Source organism: Peromyscus californicus, unplaced genomic scaffold (assembly GCF_007827085.1).
Source record: "Peromyscus californicus insignis strain IS unplaced genomic scaffold, ASM782708v3 Scaffold_14__1_contigs__length_90479793_seg_2, whole genome shotgun sequence".
In the NCBI taxonomy this organism is placed as follows: Eukaryota; Metazoa; Chordata; class Mammalia; order Rodentia; family Cricetidae; genus Peromyscus; species Peromyscus californicus.
Window position 1 is genome coordinate 10,703,771 of NW_026294436.1, and position 23,468 is coordinate 10,727,238.

The 23,468-nt window shown below is 37.9% G+C and overlaps 1 protein-coding gene across 3 annotated transcripts in view; it reads right to left on the reverse strand.

Annotated features, from left to right (window-relative positions):
* Positions 1–23,468, reverse strand: part of Dpp10 (dipeptidyl peptidase like 10) — a 725,523-nt gene that overhangs the window by 363,073 nt on the left and 338,982 nt on the right. For all 3 annotated transcript variants that reach the window (XM_052736764.1, XM_052736765.1, XM_052736766.1), the window contains one exon: positions 20,466–20,560. In XM_052736764.1, the coding sequence (XP_052592724.1) occupies positions 20,466–20,560 (95 nt within the window). The remainder of the gene's footprint in view (positions 1–20,465; positions 20,561–23,468) is intronic.

Here is a 23,468-nt window from a genome sequence, read left to right on the forward strand (position 1 = left end):
GAGAGAGAGAGAGAGAGAGAGAGAGAGAGAGAGAGAGAGAGAGAGAGAGAGAGAGAGAGAAGAGAGGTGCTGATACCTATTACTTCAACTTGTTCCTACTAAGTTTGCAAAAGGTGCAGAGCTGGAAGGCATTTCTTCCTTTTCCCATATTGTCAGAAGGAGAGACTAGCTTTGCCATCTTATGAAATAGACAAATTATAAGATTAATCTCTGTCTTCCTGTTCTTAAATATCCTGGCTCAAATGAAGCCCAAGGTGTGAATAAGCTACTTAGCTTCTATGGTTTTAAATTTTATTATTTTTAAGTTTATTTTGTTAACAAAGTTGAGGAAACATTTAAGGGTTGCATTGCCAAGTACTTCTCAGAGATGTACTTGAGTCAGACAGTGTCTTAGTTAGGGTTTCCTATTGCTGTGAAGAGACATCATGACTATGGCAACTCTTATAAGGAAACATTTAATTGGATTGGCTTGCTTACAGTTTTAGAGGTTCATTCCATTATCATCACGTTGGGAAGCATGATGGCCTGCAGGCAGACACAGCACTCTCTACAACTTGGCTTGCAGGCAACAGGAAGTCAGCTAAGACACTGAGTGGTACGCTGAGCATAGGAGTCCTCAAAGTCTGTCCCCACAGTGAGACATTTCCTCCAACAAGGTTAAACCCACTCCAGCAAAGCCGCACCTCCTAATAGTGCCACTTCCTATGATATCATGGGGGCCAATTACATTCAAACTACCACATTCCACTCCCTGGCCCCCATAAGCTTGTAACAATATCATAAACAAAGTGCATTTAGTCCAACTTCAAAAGTTTCCATAGTCTGTCACAGTCTCAACAATGTTTAAAAGTCCAAAATTCAAAGTCTCTTCTGAGATTCATACTATCTCTTAACTGTAATCCCCTATAAAATAAAAAGACAGATCACATACTTCCAACATATAATGGCACAGGACATGCATTGCCATCCCAAAATGTAGGGAAGGGAGTAGAATGAGAAAATACTGGACCAAAGCAAGACCACAAACAAGTTGGACAAACTCTTTATCTCCATATCTGATGCCAAAATGCTCTTCAGATTTCCAACTTCATTCATATCTGTTGACTGCAACATACTTCTTTATTTTGGGATGGTTCCATTCCCTGTTAGCAGCTCTCCTTGACAGCTATCCCATAACTCGGGCATCTCTAACATCTTCAACTTAACAGTTTCATGCAATGGCCTGTCCACTTGGACTCCATTCAGGGACACCCCTGACTCCTGCCTGGCCTCAGCAGCTTTCTTTCGGCATGAAGGCAAAATCCATAACCCATTTATTCTTTCCTTAACTTAAATCAGAACCATGTGGCCAAAGCTGCCATGTTCTGCTGCTTAGCGGGGCAGAAACATGGCCCCCTCTTTCAATTACATCTTCACCAACTTTCTGCCTTTCATTGCCCAAGCTTGTCTGTCCTAAAACTTGTTCTGTAGACCAAGGTGACTTCAAACTTAGAGATAAACCAGCGTCTGCCTTACCAGTGCTGGGATCCAAGGTGTGCCCCACAATACCCGGCTCTAAAGTTTTATTTAGTTTCTTTCCACAAGTTGGAGACTTAGCTCACTGTGATCTTGGCCAAAGGTCACCACTCCCTGTATTCCATTTCCTAATCTGTTTATCTCCTTGAACACACAATTTAGCTCTACTCTACTTGCTGATGATCTTTTTCTCTCTAAAAATTTCATTTGTAATTTATGCTGCTCAGTTTGCTCCCTTCCTTCCTTCCTTCCTTCCTTCCTTCCTTCCTTCCTTCCTTCCTTCCTTCCTTCCTTCCTTTTTTCTTTCTCTTTCTCTTTCTCTCTTCCTCTCTTCCTCTCTCTCTCTTCTCTCTCTCTCTCTCTCTCTCTCTCTCTCTCTCTCTCTCTCTCTCTCTCTCTCTCTCTCTTTCTTTCTGTCTTCCTTTCTTCTTCAAGATAGGGTTTCTCTGTGTAGCTTTGGAGCCTGTCCTGGAACTTGCTTTGTAGACCAGGCTGATCTCAAACTCACTGAGATCTGCCTGCCTCTACCTTCTAAGTGCTGCAATTAAAGGCATGCACCACCACCGCCCAGCCAAGTTTGCTCCTTTTCATTATAAACCTTCAATAGGGTTACCACTAGACACCATATGACAGCACCTACACTAGGCTGTTTTGAGACTTCTTCTGCCATTGGAATTAATCCAAAACTGTTCACTTTAGCCTTAGGCAGACTCTTTGGAAAAGGGCAAAAGGCAACCACTTTCTTCACCAAAATATCACAAGAATGATCTCTAGGCAACAAACTAAAATTCTTTTTCTCTGAAACTTCTTGAGGTAGCCCCCCCCACACACACACACAGTTCATCAAATCAAACTCAGTACCACTGTCTTCCATGTTCCTACTAATATGCCCCATTAAGTGCTTAAAGCATTCCACTGCTTTCCTAACCCAAAGCACTAAAGTCCAAATTCCTACAAACAAACACACACTCTGACCTATCACAGCAATATCCCACTCCTGGTACCTGTCTTAGGGTTTCCCATTTCTGTGAAGAGACACCATGGCAACTCTTATAAAGAAAACATTTAATTGGGGCTGCTTGCTTAGAGTTTCAGACATTCACTCCATTATCCTCATGTCAGGGAGCATGGTTGCATGCAGGTAGATGTGGTGATGGCTATATCTTGGCAGGCAACAGGAAGTTAACTGTGTCACTGGGCAGTATCCTGAGCATAGGAATCATCAAAGCCACACCTCCTGATAGTGCCACTCCCTATGATACTATGGTGGTCCATTATATTCAAACAACCACAGACAGGTAGCTGAATTAATTTACTATAGATTTTTACCCATAATTCCTTCCATCATTCTTATTTCCATTTCATTCACTCACGTCTTTTATAGCAACAAATGACAGTTACAGACCTACTATGAGAATTAAATCACAGGCAATAATTTTATGTGTCTAAATATTACCTTTATGTATGTGTGTCTCTGTGTGTGCACATACCACAATGTATTATGTCCACAAAACACAGAAGAGTGGGTTGGGTCTCTGGGAGTTATATATGGTTGTGTCCTGCCCAATGTGAGTGCTAGGAAACAAACCCATGTCTTCTATAAGAGTAATAAGGATTCTTAACTATTGAACCATCATCCCAGCTCACAGAGACTTTTAACTTTCTAGTGAAAGAAGGATTTTAATGAGTTTCAGAATAAATTAAAACATCTAATAACAGTATAGAATATAGTATCCAATATGGAAGACTTACCCCTGAGAACTTAGAAAAATCATCACAGGTTGTAGAATTTGTGATTCAATCTCACAATTAAATGAATTTAATTCACTGCCACAGTGAAATCACATTCCATCAGTCAAATGATCATGGGAATGTCTATTACTGCAGAGACACCAGTAACAGGAAATAGGATATGCTATTCTTAGGTATGTGGTCAATGCATTTTGACATTGCACACTGAATTTCTAGCTCACCTTTCCTTTTGTTTTTCAATAACTCTGCTATGAATTGACCCTACAAATATATTTCAAAAATGGCATACAACATTATTTTCTGTGAAAAGGATGTGTAATAAGTAAACAAAGAAATGATAATACATCAGGCAAAGTAATTTGACTCAGTGATTGAATACTACTAAAAGGAAACATTTTAAAAATCATACATGTAAATTATATTACTAAATGTACACAGATAGAAGGAACTGAGGGTATGGTTCATTTGGTAGAGTGCTTGACTATTAGGCAAGAAGTCCTGGTTTCTATCCCCAACATGTAATAGATTGACTGTAATGGTATACACTTGTAATCCCAGCCCTCAGAAGGTGGAAGCAAGATCAAGAGTTCAAGGTCATCCTTGGCTACATAGTGAGTTTAAGGCAAGCTTGGAATAGATGAGACCCTGAGAAAGAGAGAGGGAGTGTGGAGAAAGGGAGAAGGTAGAAAGGAATGCTTGTTCCAAATAGTGGAAACTCGTAATACCACTATATACAAAGACACAACATAATGTGCATATCCACACATGAGTGTGTATATCTTGGGAGATTATACATATTTAAACCTATGAAGCTATATACAGATGAACTATCATGGACAGATACAGATATTCACAAAACTACCTTCAAAAAGGAGTACTGAGGGACCACAAGGAAAATATTTCTGTTATATATTCATCTTGACCAATTGTGCTAAATGGAACTTCCTGTGAAGATTGAAATGTTTTGTGGTTCAAAATCAGATTTATAAAACAAGTACTTTTAGCCCCTAAACTAGAAACTCCCACCACTTCTTCATTCTGAATTGTTAAAGACAGATTCTCATGTATCCCAGGCTAGCCTCAAACTTACTATGTATCTGAAGATGACTTTGATAGACCCCAAAATCTAGGGTCTCAAGTGGGTGCCCCAAGAACCCAGACTCCGGTCCAGTTGATGCAACAGCATGAGGTTTATTGAAGAAGCGACTGTACAGACGGGCTACTCTTGTTCTGAGAGCAAGAGTCGTGCCTATTGCAATCACATGGGTACTTTTAAAGGAAAAACCCACAAAACCGTAAGATAAGATTACAATTCCCATACAATTTCATTTCAGTTGATTTACGTCTAGAGGCTAATTTCATAAGATCATGGCCTGATCACAGGGTGATCACAGAGTGGGCACAGTCACGTCCACATGAACATTCTTCCTGAAACCACAAGGGGGTTATCAGGGTGGGAGTGGAGTTTACACAAAGGTCACAGTGGTCCTTCTTGGAACACTTGCAATTATCCCAGTCACAGTTGAGCACATCTCTTAACAGAGATCTCTTTACATTGTTACATTGTGGCAGGGGTGGTTGAATAATGGCTGAGTCAGGTTGCCCTTGGAAGTAGTTTTTTTTTTTTTTTAAGTTTCTTATTCTCCTGGGGCTTGGGGGGTGTACACCTGAAGGGTTAGGGTCTTTCAACTTGAACTTCAGATCCTGCTGCCTCTACCTCTCAGTGACTGGGATTGCCAGCAAATGCCCCATGCCTGGTTTATGTGGTGCTGTATATGAAACTAGGGCTTCATGCATGTTAAGAAAGCATTCTACCATCAGAGGCAAAAACCAGCCACCCTCTTCACTGTTACATTTATAAGTAATACATATTAATCATGGGTGAAGTTGTGCACAATAAAACACTGAAAATAAAGAAACACAAATAAAAATAGACCCTGATTTACTTTTGACTTATACAAATGGGTCCTTTGTTTTTTGAAACAATGGGCTTGCAGTGAATATTATCTGTTTTCTTTGTGTTGACTTAGGAACTACCATAAAAGGTGTATGTAAATGTTTAGTTAATCTGCACAAGCAAAGGAGAACATTTTCTTTATAAGTAACACAGTAAGATTCTGAGTGAGTTTTTTTTTCCCTTTACAATTGACACCAGTCTGGCATCTGTAACACGAATCATTAGAAGGTGTTATTAATAAAAACAAACCTGAAGCAAGGTATTGGGGTGACTGCTGGAAGATCAGAGAAGCAGAACAAGGCACAGCCACCTCACCTTGCCAATTCCTCAGCTTATCCTGTTTCCTCAGACTGGAAGCCTCTAAAAGCTTAACCAAACCTAGTTCCTGGTTTTCATGCCTCATATACTTTTCTGCTTTCTGCCTTCACTTCCTGGGATTAAAGGTGTGAGTCACCATGCCTGGCTGTTTCCAGCATGGCTTTGAACTCACAGAGATCTGGATGGATCTCTGCCTTGGAAATGCTAGGATTAAAGGTGTGTGTCCACCATTTTCTGGCCTCTGTATCTAGTGGCTGTTCTGTTTTCTGACCCCAGATAAGTATATTAGGGTGCATAATATTTTGGAAAACACAATATCACCACAGGTGTCTTTGTTTATAATCAAGTCCATCTCCTTACTCATTCTCCACTGCTTATAATTATACTTCTTTAGGTAAAAATGCTCTTCATAATTTCTTAAAATATAATGCAATGATTTATTTATTTAACTTGGGCATTTTTCTCCCTTGACATTTTGCTTAAGTCAATGGTACATACCAGAGGCATATTTTCCCTCAAACACTTTTGTTTTCTTTTTATGCTTCTTAACGGAAAAAGAATGCAATCATCAGTGCACTAACAAAAACAGATTTAGGCCGTGACTATAACAGTGCTAGAACATTTGCCTAGTATACCAGAGGCCATAGGTTCATTCCCCTGTACTGCCAAGATAAACAGATTTACAACATATGTGTTCTAAGAGGCATATTGAAACAGTAACACAAATTTTAAAAAATGATATGAGGATACTCTGGGAGTTTTGAAAATGGCTATAAATGATTTGTAAAGTCATAGTGTGGAACTGATAGTAGGTGGGATTCTCCTCAGTTTCTCCTAACTCATGTCACTCACTGTCTGTTGATTTTCTGCAAAAGTGGTTGATGAGGTTGCAATGAGTCAGTTAACTCAAGAGTCAATTCTAATTTCCTCGCTGCTGCTGTGATGAAACACTCTGACCAACAGCAACTTAGAGGAGGAAAGGTTTTATTGATCTTATACTTCCAGGTCACAATCCATCACTGAACAAAGTCAGGGCAGGAATTTAAAACAGGAACTCAAAACCAGGTATGTTTGTTATTATAGGCAGGACTGCATCTGACAAAATTCACTCATAGCCAAGAAAATAAATGAGAAACTGTGGAAGAAGAATGATGTTGCTGGCTCACACACAGGCTGATGTGTATCTTGCTTTCTTCTACAGGATCACTTCCCTAGAAATAGTACCACTCACATTGGGGTGGGCCTTCCTGCATCAATTAATAATCAAGATAAGTCCCCTCTCAGACATGCCCACCATTCAATCTGAATTACGAAATTCCTCAATCAAGATTTTTCTCTCATATAACTTTAGGCTAGATAAAGTTGATAAAGCTAACTCAGACAGAGTAACTGGTAATGGTGATTGATGATGATGATGATTATGAGAGAGCTAAGTGATAATGATAATGATGCTTGTAATGGTTGGAAAAAAATGGCCACCAAAGGGAGTAGCAACATTAGGAGATATCACTTTGTTGGAGTAGATGTGGTCTTGTTGGAAGAAGTGTGTCACTGTCGAGGCAGGCTTTAAGGTACCATATGTGCTCAAGCCATGCCCAGTGAGACAGTCTAATTCCTGTTGTCTGCATATCAACATGTAACTGTTTCTTCTCCAGCACATATCTTCCCGCATATTGACATGCTCCCCACCATGATAATGGATTAAACCTCTGAACTATAAGCCGCCACTTGAATTGAATGCTGTCCTTTATAAGAATTGCTATTGTCACAGTGTCTCTTCACAACCATAGAAACCTTAACTAAGACAACTATGATGATGATGATGATGATGATGATGATGATGATGATACAAAGTACTCAAGATGGCAACATCTAAGTCATTTTATTTCAGAATGGAAATGTGATTGTATTCATTGTGGAGAAAACATCAAATATCATAAAGAATTATTGTATTGAGTTCTAGAGCTAAACAAATAAGCTTCTGTTTTATTAAAGAATATTATAGACTGTAAAATGGACTAAAAATTCTTGAGAAAGAGATGAGAAAGAAAAAGGAACAAAAAGAAATTTCAAAAACTTGTGAGTATTTTCCCTTTAATGAACGTTCATTGTCCTCTTCAAGACCATCAACAAATTCAGAATTGTTCAAAATAAAAAATATAAATCCTAAAATAGACTTTGTGAGAGTCATATGGAAAAAACAAACAAACAGAAAGGTAATCATGAAAATAAGAAGAGAAAATGACATCACATATATGAAATCCCTGTAAGAGTCATCGACTAAGAAGCCATTTAGGCCCTACGGGAAATGCCCTACTTTGGTTAAGGATTAATGAAAAATACTATTTACAAAGAACTCTTCCCTGAGAAAAGCAGAGTGCAGGAATGGGGAAAGTAGGGATTTTCCAGATATGCATAGCATCAGAGTACCCATGACCATCAGACCCTGCCAGGGAGAGACTCTGGGATAAAGGCAGAGGACAGCAGCTTCAGCCATAGGAAGATGCAAAGTAAATTACAGAAGATGACTACATGGACTTATGAAAGGCAGAAAACACTTTTATATAAATCCCTACTATTGATTATAGATAACAGTGGCATAATCACTAATTATAAAGTAGTATTGGTTGTGTGTGGTATTATATATATTCATACACACACACACACACACACACACACACACACACACACACACACATATATATATATATATATATATATATATATATATATATGTATGTATTTATATGTGACAGCACTGGAAGCAAACATACAGAGGAGAGAGATGTGATGGAGGGATGGAGGGATTTTTGTGTGTGTGTGCGCGTACTACTGAAGTAGATATTTAATATATTTAATATAACACATATATTTTAGAAAATAATATAGAAATAGGATCTGGAGAGATAATCTCAGCAGTTAAGAGCGCTGACTGCTCTTCCAGAGGGACCGGGTTATTATTGGACTCCCATCAACGACAAGTCTGTAACTCCTGTTTCAGGGGAGCTGCTGTTGTTCTCTTCTGACCCCATAAACACTGCACACATGTGAGACACAGATACACATGCAAGAGCAACACACGCACACATGCTTTTTTAATTAAACTACAGACATTATCAAATAAGAAATCTGCATTTCTAATACATAAAGAAACAATAAAAATACAAACCAGTTTAACATAGGCAAATAATTTGAACACAGAGATCTGCAAAAAAAGTGTGGAACCAGTTAACAGACATCTAAGATCTGAAAGTTTTTTAGTAAATTATAAAAACAGAAATTGAAATTTTTTTCATTTACCCATACTCAAGAAAATAAAAAAAAAATCTTAAGTGAAAATTTCCAGAAATAGGAAAGTACTGAATTTAAAAGTCTGTTTTTTTTCCATTTTACATAACAAGGAAACATCTCATACTATACTTTTCCATCCCATGAGAGAGGTCACTCATCCTCTGTGAAATTTATCCATGCTGTGCATGTTACCCACTGTTACTCTTATCAGTTATCTTGGTTATAAGACTGACTGTTCAAATGTCTAGATGCTTGGCATTGAGGCGTGAATGAGAAAGGTCCCTCATAGCCTTGTGTATTTGATTATCTGGTCTCTACTTATTGCTGCTGTTTGGGAAGGTTAGGGAAAGTAGAATCTTGTTGGGAAAAGTGGGTCACTTGTGACAGATATTGAGGGTATGTAGAGTAGTCCCAATTTCTGTTCTCCTATTTCCTATATGTGGTGGTTTGAAAGAAAATGGCCCCCAAAAGGAGTGGCACTATTAAGAGATGTGGCCTTATTAGAGTGGGTGTGGTCTTGTTGGAGGAAGTGGGTCACTATGGAGGTGGGTTTGAGGTCTCATATATGCTCAAATCATGCCCAGTGAGACAGACCACTTCCTGTAGCCTGTGAGTCAAGATGTAGAACTCTCAGCTACCTCTCTAGTGCCATGTCCCTCTGTACACTGCCATACTCCCTGCCACGATGATAATGGACTAAACCTCTGAACTGTAAGGGAGCCACCACAATTAAATGTTTACCTTTATAAGAGTTGCTGTGGTCATGGTGTCTCTTCACAGCAATAGAAACCCTAACTAAGACACTATGTAAGGATAAAATGCTACCAGCCAGCTTCTTTCTGTTGCCATGCTTCTCTGACTCTATGCCTTTGAAACCATAGCCCAAATAAATCTTTTCTTTCTGAAGCTGCTTTTGCCAAGGTATTTTATGACAACAATAGCAAAGTAATAATTACACCTGGGTTCAGGTAACTCTAATTTTATCTAATAAAGATCTCATTGCTCAACAGCCATGATGCAGGCCACTGAATATATTTGAAGGTAGCAATAAAAGTGCTATTTTTGGACAAAAAGGGAGAATTTTCAGTTCAATAAGGGAAAGACTCGCATGTTGAGTTGCTTAGAACTAAAGGAAGGATCAACTTTCTGTCTGAGATGCTATGATGCAGGAATGTGGGATAATGTGCTGCCAAACCCTACACTGCAGAAGCAAAAGGCAGAGCAGGGCAAATGTGTGGCATCTGTGGGCAGAAGATGTGAACTGAAAGTACATTCCATTGCTTCAAAGCAGAGACAACTCTGTAACCTATACTGGCCGAAACCCCACTAAGCAGCCCAGGCTGAACACTCAATGACAGGCATGGGCATCTGTACCAGGCTAAACCTCAATGTTAAACTAGATCATTTGTTTCAGATCAACACAGGGAAATGGGAAAGAGACATGGAGTGAAGATGAACAGTAATAAATATTACAGAGTGGTGGGAGGGGGGTAGTGTTCATGACTATGTGTGTCCGTGTATATCTGTGGTTGTAAGAATGAAAGAGAGATAGAGAGAAAAAAGACAGAAGAAAAAGAGATAGAGAAAAAAGAGACAGAGAGACAGACAGACAGAGTGAGATACAGAGAAAGTGAGATAGAAAGAGATCACACACAAAACTCAATATTATTTGGAAAGAAATACTCATGGCATGGGTAGTAGAGATTGAGACATTTAAACTATGATAAAAATGCAATTTGGTCAAATTAAGGCAACTGAAGAAATTAAAACCACACATTGCTCTTTCTCTCTTAAATGTGTGTGGTCATATTTTCCTTATTAGATGGTGCTAAAACACATAGTTCAATTATTAGACACCTGCAAGTAGATCTCTATCTATCTATCTATCAATTAATCCATCTATCTACCTACCTATCTATCTATCTATCTATCTATCTAGCTATCTAGCTATCTAGCTATCTATCTATCATCTATAGTCTGTCTGTCACCTATTGATCCTCTAGGTAGCTAATATTGATCTACCTAACCAATGTGGGCATGTGTATGTGCGCGCGTGTGTGTGTGTGTGTGTGTGTGTGTGTGTGTGTGTGTGTGTGTGTGTGTGTGTGTAATACAAGCACATTTTCTGATGTTTTTAAAAGTATTTATGGCAATTTATTTTTTAAAAACAACAACAACAAATAAACAATCAAACAAAAAACTCACAACATTTCCTTGGCTGACGGAGAGATGACTCAGTGGCTAAGAGCACTGGCTGCTCTTCCAGAGGCCCTGAGTTCAATTCCCAGCACCCACATGGTGGCTAACAATCGTATATAACTCCAGTTTCAGGGATTTTGGCTTCCTCAGGTAATGCAGAGACATACATCCTGACAAAATGCCTATACACACTAAGCAAAAATTAAGTCTTAAAAACAAATTCTTTTCCTTATGTTATAAACTCTTTTTTTTATTCTTTTTTTTAATTTATTTTAATTTATTTTGCAATACAATTCAGTTCTACATATCAGCCACGGATTCCCTTGTTCCCCCCCTCCCGTCCCCCTCACCTTCCCCCCAACCCCCCCCCCCCCATTCCCATCTCCTCCAGGGCAAAGCCTTCCCCACAGACTGAGGTCAACCTGGTAGACTCAGTTCAGGTAGGTCTAGTCCCCTCCTCCCAGGCCGAGCCAAACAATCCTGCATAGACCCCAGGTTTCAAACAGCCAACTCATGCAATGAGCACAAGATCTGGTCCCACTGCCTGGATGCCTCCCAAACAGATCAAGCCAATCAACTGTCTCATCCATTCAGAGGGCCTGATCCAGTGGGGACCCCTCAGCCATTGGTTCATAGTTCATGTGTTTGCATTCATTTGGCTATTTGTCCCTGTGCTTTATCCAACCTTGGTCTCAACAATTCTCGCTCATATAAGCCCTCCTCATTCTCACTAATTGGACTCCCAGAGATCCACCCGGGGCCTAGTCATGGATCTCTGCATCCAGATCCCTCAGTCGTTGAAAGGTGGGAACTAACTGTGCTACAGTTCCCTCAGTGTTCTTGAATGATAGTGCTCAGTGCTAGGCATAGAGAGGGCTTCATTCGTGTAATTGTGTATCAAAAAGAACAAAAACAATAATAAAAAAGGAAAACTAAAATACCAAACACCATTTCCTTTATATCTTAGACTTTTTTAAAATGACTTTGAAAGCCGAGCAGTGGTGTCACACACCTTTAATCCCAGTACTTGGGAGGCAGAGGAGGTGGATGAGTCTAGCCTGGTCTACAAAGTGAGTTTCAGGACAGTCAGGACTATATAAGGAAACTCTGTCTCCAAAAAACACAAACAAACTAACAAGACTTTGAAAGAGATTTTGGGCGTTTTAGAAATGACACTGGATAAGGAGTCAAGCTATTTTTTCCCTTCCTCTCAGGGCTGCTCTAGATGTCTGTTTTTCTAAGCCTCAATTTCTTGATAAACAGTAGCGGGAACCGAGAAAGCTTTGTGACAGTATGATGGACTGCTATTATCAATCTGTGCTTGCCAAAATCCAGAGCCTCCTTGAACTCATGTGCCTCACAAGCAGAGTCAATATTAATTTACTATGTTTCCACTATGCTATCAAAATGTATGTGTTTTTTGCACTAGGAAGTTTCAGAATCCACCCTCCCTGACCCCACACAGGGTTCTGCATCACTTAGCTGCAGAGGTTGAACATTCCCAAGGGCCAAAAGAGAGGGAGAGGTCTCATTACCAGCTTCAGAACTCTCAATTGTCTCTTGAAAATGTATTTTGTTTGCCTAAATCACCATAAATGAATATAAAATTGGATATGTGACTGCATAATTAATATCATCTTTTAATTTCATTTTATTAAAATTATTGCTTTTCATCTTTCTGAAACAGGGTCTCATTCTGTATCTCAGGCTGACCTAGTTCCTTTCTTAGGGTCTTGAGTCCTGGATTACAGGTGCAAGTGATCATGTTCATATATTATCATTATCTTACTTAGTAGAGGGACTACACATATTTACTATTACACAATTATTCTACATGAATATTATGCAAAGACTAAATCAAGACACGTAACGTAATTTTAAGCCAACTTATCTGTTAGTCTTGGCAGTAAGACATTAGAAATATATTCTCCATACTTCCAAAATACACATTATCATTAACTGTGGTCACCCAACTGTGCAATACATCTAAAAACTTACTTTCCTGTCTAACTCAAACTTCCTCCAATGAACATTCTTTAAAAGTTTTAATTAGCTTTCCATGACTTGGAGTTAGCCATATGTGAAATTATTCAGAAGTGAAATGAAAGGCTGAACCAGCCATCAGATGGCCAAAGGTGTCTAAATACAGCATCAAATTGCTCCAAATTGACTGGCTGTGGCTACATATTGGAATGCTGGCTTCTTAGGAGGTCAATATTCAAAGCAATGGCAGATTCTGACTCATGTTATTGTCCAGCTCTTACCTGATGTACACCTTCAGCCTCAGATGGACCAAAGGAAGACCTACACGAAGGCAGTTGTTGGAAGTCTAAGTATTACTGTACGCCTCCAGGATGACACTGAGAAGAAGGAGTCCTAAGCTCTCATTTAAATGTTTAAGCAGGTCATGTCTAATAAAGGAAAATGACATTCATTCCAACCTCTTGTTTTGGTCCAAGGAAAATATTCAAATGTATTTATTTGCTGGGTTTATTAGTAACAATGGACACTATTAATAATGCTTTCATTTAAAATGTATTTTTTATTATTATTATTATTATTATTATTATTATTATTATTATTATTGTATGAGAGAGAGAGATGTATGCTGGGGTGACTGTGACATAACATCTGTGTGGAGGACAGAAGACAGCCCTGTGAAGTCAGTTCTCCTTTCCATTTTACACAGGTCCTAAGGACAGAACTCAGGTTTGCATTCTTGCATGCAAGTCTTTACCAGATGACTCATTTTATCTGCCTTTGAGAATAACTCCAACTTCATTGTCCTGGTGAGTGATACCTTCGCAGAATCTACCCTCTAGGTTATTCTTAATGATAATTTAGGGTGGAATATTTGGATATACTTTAGCCCCATTCTCCTCACAGGGAGACGTTTGTGTATAACTCAGACCAAGCTATAACATACTGTCCTTGAAACACATGGAGACAATGGAGTTTCTTCTCACATTTTAAAATAAAATTTAAAAATCAGTGTGTGCACAAGATGTGTATGGAGAGAAACAAAACTTCCAATACTGATTTTCCCGCTTTTATGTTCATCATTCTGAAAACTGTATCATATCATAATTCATTTTGTATTCACAATGACACAGCAAAGAAAACAATAAAGAACATCATAACCATTATGAAAGTTTATAAGCCAAGAGCCTTAATGTAGACTGATCCTGTTTATATGCGCCAAAAAGATATACACTGACTAGTTTTAGTTTGTGTTTCTGTTTTTGTAATAATCAATAGACAGTTGAACTAAGTCTGTCTACTACAATTTTTCTTGGAATACATTCTCTTCCAACATATGACATTATTTCAGATTGAGATTAATTTTAACGAGTTTATTTAAACATGTATTTTAAGACTTATTTTCATTGTTTTAATTATGTACTGGTATGTGTGTCTGTAGTTGGGTATTTATACACAAGTACTAGTATTCACGGAGGCCAGAGATATTATATTCCCTGAAGCTGAAGTTACAGAGGGTTTTAAGCCACCAGATATGGGTGCTGAGAAATAAACCTGGGTCCTCTGGAAGAGCAGCAAGTGCTCTAAATCACTGATCTGTCCCTCTAGCCCCTTTAAAATATGTTTTGAAAGGTTAAAATGTATACACTCTTATCTCTTGGTTATTACTTTCTATAGTAGTACCCCTCTTCATACTTAGGTACATGAAACTTGGATATATATTTCCAAACCCCTTTTAATTTCTGAAAATGATTTGACAAAATGACATATGGCTTTTGTTTGTTTGTTTGTTCAAGACTACTGCCAATGCTCACATTATCAATAATAAGAGAATCACAGCCAACACATAGGTGATGTTTGTGATGTTGCTCTTCGTGATCTTTTGTATGAATTAGTTCTGGCTCTAAAAATTACACTTATAAATGATTAGACTAGTTAGGAACAGTTTTGGAGCTAAAAATTTTCATCCTAATATTTAGGGAATGGTAAGTTTTCAGGACTCTTCTTCCTTAGAAGTTCACCTACCTCAACTCACAAAGAATGTCATGGGGCCATTAATTTATGGAAATAATGTATTTTTGACAGCTATGCCCAATATTATTCTGACTCAGATTCTTCAACCCACCGTTACACACCTTAAAGTAACCAGTAATCATATTTAAGATATGTTTAAAATATGGAAGGAAAAAGTGGTATCAAATTGTCTTAATTTTAAAATAAAATCAGGAGCTAGACATGCTATGGGTGTGACACACTCTTGCTGCTCTTGTTGGGTTCCCAACACTCACTTCAGGCAGCTCACAACTACCTATGACTCTAGCTCCAGGGGATCTAATGGTCTCTTCTGAGCTCCATAAACAATGAACACTCATGGCATGCACATAGACACAGGAATAAAAGTAAAGAAAAGCTTTTAAAAACTAAATAATTAGCCATATTTTATGTAACATGTTTTCTAAGCCTCAGACTATTCTGCTATACACTGGAAATAATATTTATCAATAAAGTTTCTCAAATGGTTTGCTACTGTTTTATTAGAAGTCTTTCCAGTTATAAATATTATCATGATTATTTACAACTACTAGTAAAATATTTCTCATTACACGAAGAAATTACCTCTTAGTTCTGATAAATTCTTTTTAATACAATGACTTTGCTAAATCAAAATATTAACCTAATAGAACTGTAAAAACAGAATTGTCCTTAACAATACTATCTTGGTGTTGGAAGGAAATGGTTTAAAAAATCTTTTGAAATTATGTCTAGGTACCTTGCTTTTTGTTTCCTCTCTCTCAAGTTTTGGTTAACTAATTGCAGCTAAACATCATTTTCCTTTCTCCTAACTTTTACTTTTTTTCTTCTCTCCATTGCATTCTAATCCTGCTGTGAGTCATAAACTATTGAACTAGATTGTGTCACATATAAATTTAAGGAGCCTATGCATCATATACGAATAGTAATTACAACATTTGCTAAATGTTGCTGTGCTAAGATTTACAGGTAAATGAGGAGAATACAAGTAGACATAAGAATTTTAAAAGAAAAAGTCACAAGCATAGTTAAACTGCATTAGTTAGCACATGGAGGATATATTAATGAGTTGAGATAGAATACTATGTACTAATTAACTAGCACATGAAATATAAATTAATGAGGTTAGATGGAATACTATGTACTAATTAGTTATCACATGGAGGATATAATAACAAAATTAGATGGAATACTATGCCGTAATTGATTAGCACATATATCAAATATTAATAAGGTGAGATGGAATAGTATGCACTAATTAATTATCACATGAAGGATATATTAATGAGGTGAGATGAAATACTATGCACTAACAACACAAGATTTGGGATGATAGAATGATAAACTCAGCAGTTTTTTCTTGATATTTTAAGGACCCTAAAAAATAACTAATAGGTTATAAAGGAAATAAAAACAATTTGTGATCAAAATAAATATTTCATTTATCTAAACTAAGTAACACAACTAGCAGTAATCAGTCACACACAAGAATATTCCCACACTGAAGGTGGAAACCTAACCTCACAAATTTAACTGGGTGACAACAAGCTCCTTCCAAAGGTTACCTACAGGGAAAGAAAACCCTGAAAATGTATATGATCTTTGCTCCCTAGAGGAATGCTGCAGAAAATCAACCACACTGACTTCACTTTGGACTTCATGATCATACTCTTACCATGACCAATCCCCTCTTTTTCTTACTATCTTATCCTATGGAGCACTTTCTTTCTACTATTATACAATTTCTCAGTGGATTTTGTACCTTCTCTCATGTTCCTGTGGACCAGTGGTCCTTCACCTAGTGAAAAAATACTAAAGGCTGCCCTATGTTGCTTTCTACAATCTTTCATGAAGGTTGACATTATCTTTCCAAAGGAGGTACATTCTCTTAGACAGTAGGCAATCTCTCTTATATAATTTTTCTCTCCCTTGAGTACTATGAAGAGTGGGATCCACAGCAATTATTCATAGATAAGTAGGAACTGATTTATTATCTTAAAGCAAAAGTGTCATTGTTCTCTCTTATTTACTAACTTTATTGTACTTTTATTATTTTTGTGTGTAGGTTTGTGAGTGTTCATATATGTGTGGATGTCAGATATGTGGAGGTCAGAAGACCACTTGCATGAGTAAGTTCTCTCCTAACACCATGTGGGGTCCAGCAGGGATGAAACACAGGTCTTCATGCTCTGTGTGTGCTGCCAGCCACTTCATTGTTCTTAATGACTCAATTATTCACACACACACACACACACACACACACACACACACACACACACACATTTAAAATTGTTGGTTACTTAATGGCTTTCTCTCCATGGCTACTTCAGCCTCCTCTCCTTAAAAAAAGTTTATCTTATATGTAGTGTTTTGTCTACATGCATGTATGCTGGAGAATCAAGTACAGCCTAGTGCATACTACCAGGACATCAGATCCACTGTAACTGGAGTTACACAGGTGGAGCCACCACATAGATGATTGAAAGAAACCCAGTTCCTCTGGGAGATCTCTCAGTGCTCTTAACCACTAAGCCTCCTTTAGTATATAATCCAGTACCACCCTGTGGTAGTTTAAATGTAATTGACCCTCATAATCTCATAGGGAGTGGCACTATTGGGGGGGTGGCCTTGTTGGAGTAGGTGTGCTCTTTTTAGAGGAAGTGTATCACTGGGAAGGTGAGCTTTGAGGTCTCATTTATGCGCAAGATATCACCCAGTGTGTCACTCCACTTGCTGTTGCCCTCTGATAAAGATGTAGCTAGCACTATGTCTGCCTGCATGCCATGCTCCCCACCATGATGATAATGGACTAAACCTCTGAAACTGTAAGCTGCCACCTCAATTAAATGCTTTCCTTTATATGAATTGCTGGGGTCATGGTGTCTCTTCACAACAATGGAAACCCTAACTAAGCCACACCCATAATGGGCTGCCCCCCCCATATCAAACATCAGTCAAAATGTTTGACAAACCCACAGGCCAATCTGATGGTGCTGACAGTCCTTCACTAGATGTTTCCTCTTCCACAGTGACACTAGGATGTATCAAGATGACAATGAAACTAACCAGACAGACACCCACAATTACAAAAATAGTCATAGCAACCAATGAGATGCAAGCATAAATATTTGCCTTGCAGCAAAGCAAAGCCATGAAACAAGAAAGTTAACTGTGGGATCTTAACAAAGATTTAAGAGGTAACACAGAGGAGATGTTTCATAAAACACAAAGAGATAGAGCATCCTTAAACTCATTCTATAAAGAGAAAATTACACAAAATTAGATAAGATGTAACATAAAAATATATAGTCCAATTTACCACATAAATATAGGTGAAATTTTCCCAATAAAACATCTGCAAAACAAATTCAAAAATGCATTCCAAAGATCATACATGTCCTGGTTGGTTTTAAGTGTCAACATTCATAACCTAGAAACACCTGAAAGGTAAGCCTGAATTGAGGAATTACTTACATTAAGATAATATGTGGGCCAGACTGTGAAAGACTGTTTTGATTGTTAACTGATATGTGGGTGGTTCCAGCCCACTCTGATCATCACCATTCCATAGGAAGGTGGTCATGTACTGTATAGGTAAAATCTAGCTGAGCATAGGTCTGCCTTCTAGCCAGCAAGCAGTACCCTCTGTGTTTCCTCGCTCACTTTGGCTGTGAAGTGATTGCCTTGGGCAGTGATGTGTGGAGCAGCAATCAGTCCAAGCTTCGGTGCTTCCTTGAGCTCTTTCCTTAACTTTCCTCAACAACAGACTGTGACCTAGTATTGTAAGGAGAACGAACCCCTTCCTCCCTTAAGTTGCTTTAGGTCATGGTGCTTTGTCACAGTGATAGAAAACTTGAACAATATACCACAACCAAGTAACTTTCAATCTAAGGCTTCAAGATTAGTTCAGCAATATGCAAATGCGTAAACGAAATGCCACACACCAGAGACAGAAATCACACAATCAACCCATGCAGACGAATATTTGACAAAGTTTTGGCAAGCTGTTTCATGATAACATCCCTGAAGAAACCAGGAGCAGAAGGAATGTACTTCAACATAAAAAGACCATATATAAGATGATACCTAACCCTATGCCAAATGGGGAAACTGAAAGCATTTCCTCTAACATCAGAAAAAAAACAAAACAAAACCTATTTTTCCCAGCCTCACTCAATGTTATGATCAAAAGTGAGTTATAGCAGTGACACAAGAGAATAAAATCAGAATAAATAAGGAAGAATTTTTAATTCTTATTCCTATTGCTATTCCTATTGCTGGTGACAAAATCTGATACTTAAAAGGCTTTAATATCTACGCCAGAAAATTCTTAGATTTGATGAACCTATTTAACAAGGTAGATTGCTTGGTTGCTAAAAAGTTTCCCTTGCAAATATGAGGCCCTGAATTTAGATTCCTAATATCCATGTAAAAAGCTGCATGTGACAGTACACACTTGTAATTCCAGGGCTAGAAGAAAGCAGATTGATTTCTCGAGCTTGCTGGCTATCCAGGCTAGCAAACTGGTGAGCTCCAGGTTCAGCTAAGGGAACTCATCTCAAATATAATGTGAAAAACAATTGAGAAAGAAGACATCAGATGTCAGTCTCTGGCCTACACACACACACACACACACACACACACACACACACACACACACACACACACACACGAGGGTTGGGGAGAGAAATAGACTAAGTTAACAAGAAGTAAAATGTATAATAAAGTAACTTAATTAAGGGGATGAAAGACTGCTATAATAAACCTTCAAAATATGGAAGAAAGTAATAAAAAGACACTAAACCTATACTAATTGATAGTCAAGATTAATATTTTAAAAATGACCACATTACCCAAACCAATCTACACATTTGATGCAATCAGCACAGGAATTCCAATGAATTCTTCAAAAGACTAGAAGAAAAAGCAAACCTAATGTTCATATAAGCACAAAGATCAGCAATAGCATGGCAATGTTAAACAGCAAGAAAAATGCTAGACGTATTGTGATGCCTGCTCTCAAATTATCTTATAGTGCTGTAACCAAACCAGCATGGTTATGATAAAAAAAAAAAATGTCACACAGACCAATGAAAGAGGCCCCAGTAATAAACCCCAAAGGCACTGTCAGCTATCCCTGACCACAGTATAAAAAACAAACATTAAACAAGAAAAGACACCTCTACAACAAATGTGCTGGGGAAACGAGGCATTACCATAGAAAACACTGAAACCACCTGTTAGAGGAGAAGATGGAACAGGCGAGAAAAGCATTTTATCCATATCTTATGATATCCCAGTCCCAATTCCCTACCTGACATGCTGTCCAGGTATTGGAGCTGAGTTACAGATACTTAAGGACTAATAGAGAGGTTGTTGATGAGCACTGAAATGCATCACCAATTAATTATTCATTACTTACAAAAGTGGAGTTTTCCAATAACAATGTGGTAGCATTTGTTTCTGTGTTCAATTTAATGACGTGTCCGCTGTCAGTTTTATATACCACATCTGTATCTGCAACAACAAAGACATTCATAATTGGCAAATGCATCAAGATAATGAAATATCTGTAAGGGAGAAAATGTGTATTATAAACACACATTGGAACCACCATTGTCAGCCTTCAATAACCCCAGCAGATTTCTGCACTTGGCTCACATTAATCCCACGGAAGTATCAGGAAACCTGCCTAACCCATGCTTCGCTGTACAATGAACGTAGGGTTAGTGAGAAGGCTACTCATATTCACAGCTTAACAAATGGAAATTAATTAAAATATAGGCAATCTGCCACCCAGTTTGAAAGGAAGGAGGCAGAATCAACACCCCCCCCAGCTTCTAAAGGAAGCCATCATTCTTTGTCTACAATCGAGTGTTTAGATTACAAGAGCTGCTGATTTACTATCACTTTACAATGCTAAGTCAATCCATGCAGAACTACCCTTCTGCAGACTCAGGCCTCTTTCCAGTCCTCTGTCTCCATATGATTCCCACTCAACTGCATCCCCCTTGGGTCAGAGAATCCTTTCTCTGGTATTTTACTAGTTTTGTATGAGCACAGATCAAAACCACCAAGGCGATTACCATGCCATCCAATCCATTTTGAGAACTTTATAAGATGTTTTTTATTTGAAATAATTGTTTTTCTTTTAGATGGCCAATTTTGTACATATTTGTTGGTTAATTTTTGTCAACTTGACACATAACCATGTGTAGCTGGGAAAAGGTGATTTCTATTGTGGAATTGCCTCTCTCAGATTTGCCTGTGAACAATCCCTAAAGTGGCACCACCTATAGTAGACTAGGTCCTCCCTATCTTACATCAATCACCAATCACAAAAAAAAAAAAAAAAAAAAAAAAAAAAAAAAAAAAAAAAAAATACCCCACAGGCATCCTTAGTTTCTGCAATTAACTGCCAATAAACTGCTTCTTGATAGCATTCACTTTTTCTTGTAAACATTGTATCCATACAGAGCAAATGACATATTCACTTTAAGATTAAGCATTCGTGGTGTATTTTTTATTCTTTCATCTCTTCCATTCCTTCCTCCCCCAATCTGTAAAAGAAAGACAGGCTATGCGTGTTCCTTGTTTGGTCTTACTTACTGACCCAATCTCCTGTTTTCCTGTGCTCAGTGACTGTGGATTTGATTAAATAACTTTACTCCCCTCGCACTGGGTATTTTTCCCCTTGATAGACCGACTCCAGACTCCTTTATTTTCATGAGCAAATCACCATAGACTGGTAAGAAGAACTAAATAGCATGCCATCAACAAACATATCTCCATAGACTTTTACTGCACGGTTAGCCTTTCCTATACCCTTGCACACACTCCTCTTGAGTCATAGAGATAAATATAACCCCCAAATCCTCAAAGTAGTTTACCTCTCAGAAAGCAAACGCAAAGGAGAATCTTAAACATGGGTGATGTCTGAAGTCCTAGAGATAAAGCAGATCTGAGTGTGTGCTTTTATTATGAACAGTCCTAGGCCAATAGAAGGGAGAAAATAATCCATGCTATGTGGTTTCTCATAGAGAAAACCCTAAGTAAGTTATGAGATTTTTTTATTAAGGATACAGTTGGAATATTAATCATTATTTCTCTTAGAACCAAAGAAGAAGGAAATGAAGCTTGAGAGGATAAGGACTACACTTAACATTGATAACTTTAAAGTCAATTTTGTTAGATAACTGGATTTGAGATTTGCGAATACTGTTAGCTCTTCATGCTGTGTCCACAAATTTTTACTCCTGGTCTTTCATTTCATTAGAGGAAAAACTTGCCAATTTTAATCCATGTGTAGTTCTTTAGCTCAATATAGAACAAAGATCTCATGAAAAAATACAAAACCATTTAATATCATCTGTATTCATTGGCTTTCAAGTCATTCTTTCTAAACTAGTTTTCTGATTCTTACATTCTTCCTCACTTACTGCTTGACTTATAACCACCAGAGAATCCGCCCGCTGCTTTCAGAGCTTCTCTTGCTAGATTAATAAGTAACACGGTAGCAAAAGCATCTCTAAACTGCGTTTTACCTTGTTTGATATTAGGCAATGAAATATGAGTGACTCATCAATGAGTGAAGTACCTTAACATGGGAAGATTACACTAGGTATGCTTCAAGCATCCTTAAAACACAGCTTTACACATGCCTCTACAGTACCTTGATTAAATAATCTTTCCTTCTTTTCAGCTCACTGAATTCTAAGAACCAATTATCCTAAACACATATTCAACTCAATCAGCTCCCGAAAAGAAAAATATTTGACAGGATAGCTTCGCTGTCTATCTCCCCCATCCTAAGTGCTTGCATTGGCAGTCTCTAACACTCATGAACAAACATGGCTGCCATATCGGCCCAATTCCTTTTCCCCTTATAATTTGAATAACAAAAGAAATACATAGCAGGAGTTGGAGAAATGGCAGTTAAAAGTTCTTGATTCTTTTTCAGAGGGTCCAGATCAATTCCCACCGTCACATGGCACTCACAACTGTAACTCCAGTTATGAAGGATCTATCTGGGTTCTATGGCTACTGCATGTGTATAGGGCACAGACATATACCCAAGTAAAACACCCATAGACACAAAACTAAACTATTTTTAAAAAGCAATCCACACCATTATATTCTAGTTTAAGATTTTTCAGATAAAAAGCTTGTAATTTGTACCTCTTCTACCCAAAACCGAGAGCAAACATTTAACATAACTTTGCTCTCAATGTGGTAGAAGCATTATGGTCCCAGCAAGGGGACTTAGGAGATGACTCAATTGTAAAACTTCATGAAATGTGTCTCAAACAACCAGATTTTCACATTGAAACAGCTGCTCTGGCTATTTAAGCTCTATCCCCTGTGATGGCTGATACTGTTTGACAAGTTGACAGGATCTAGAAATGCCTTCAAGGTAAAACTCTGC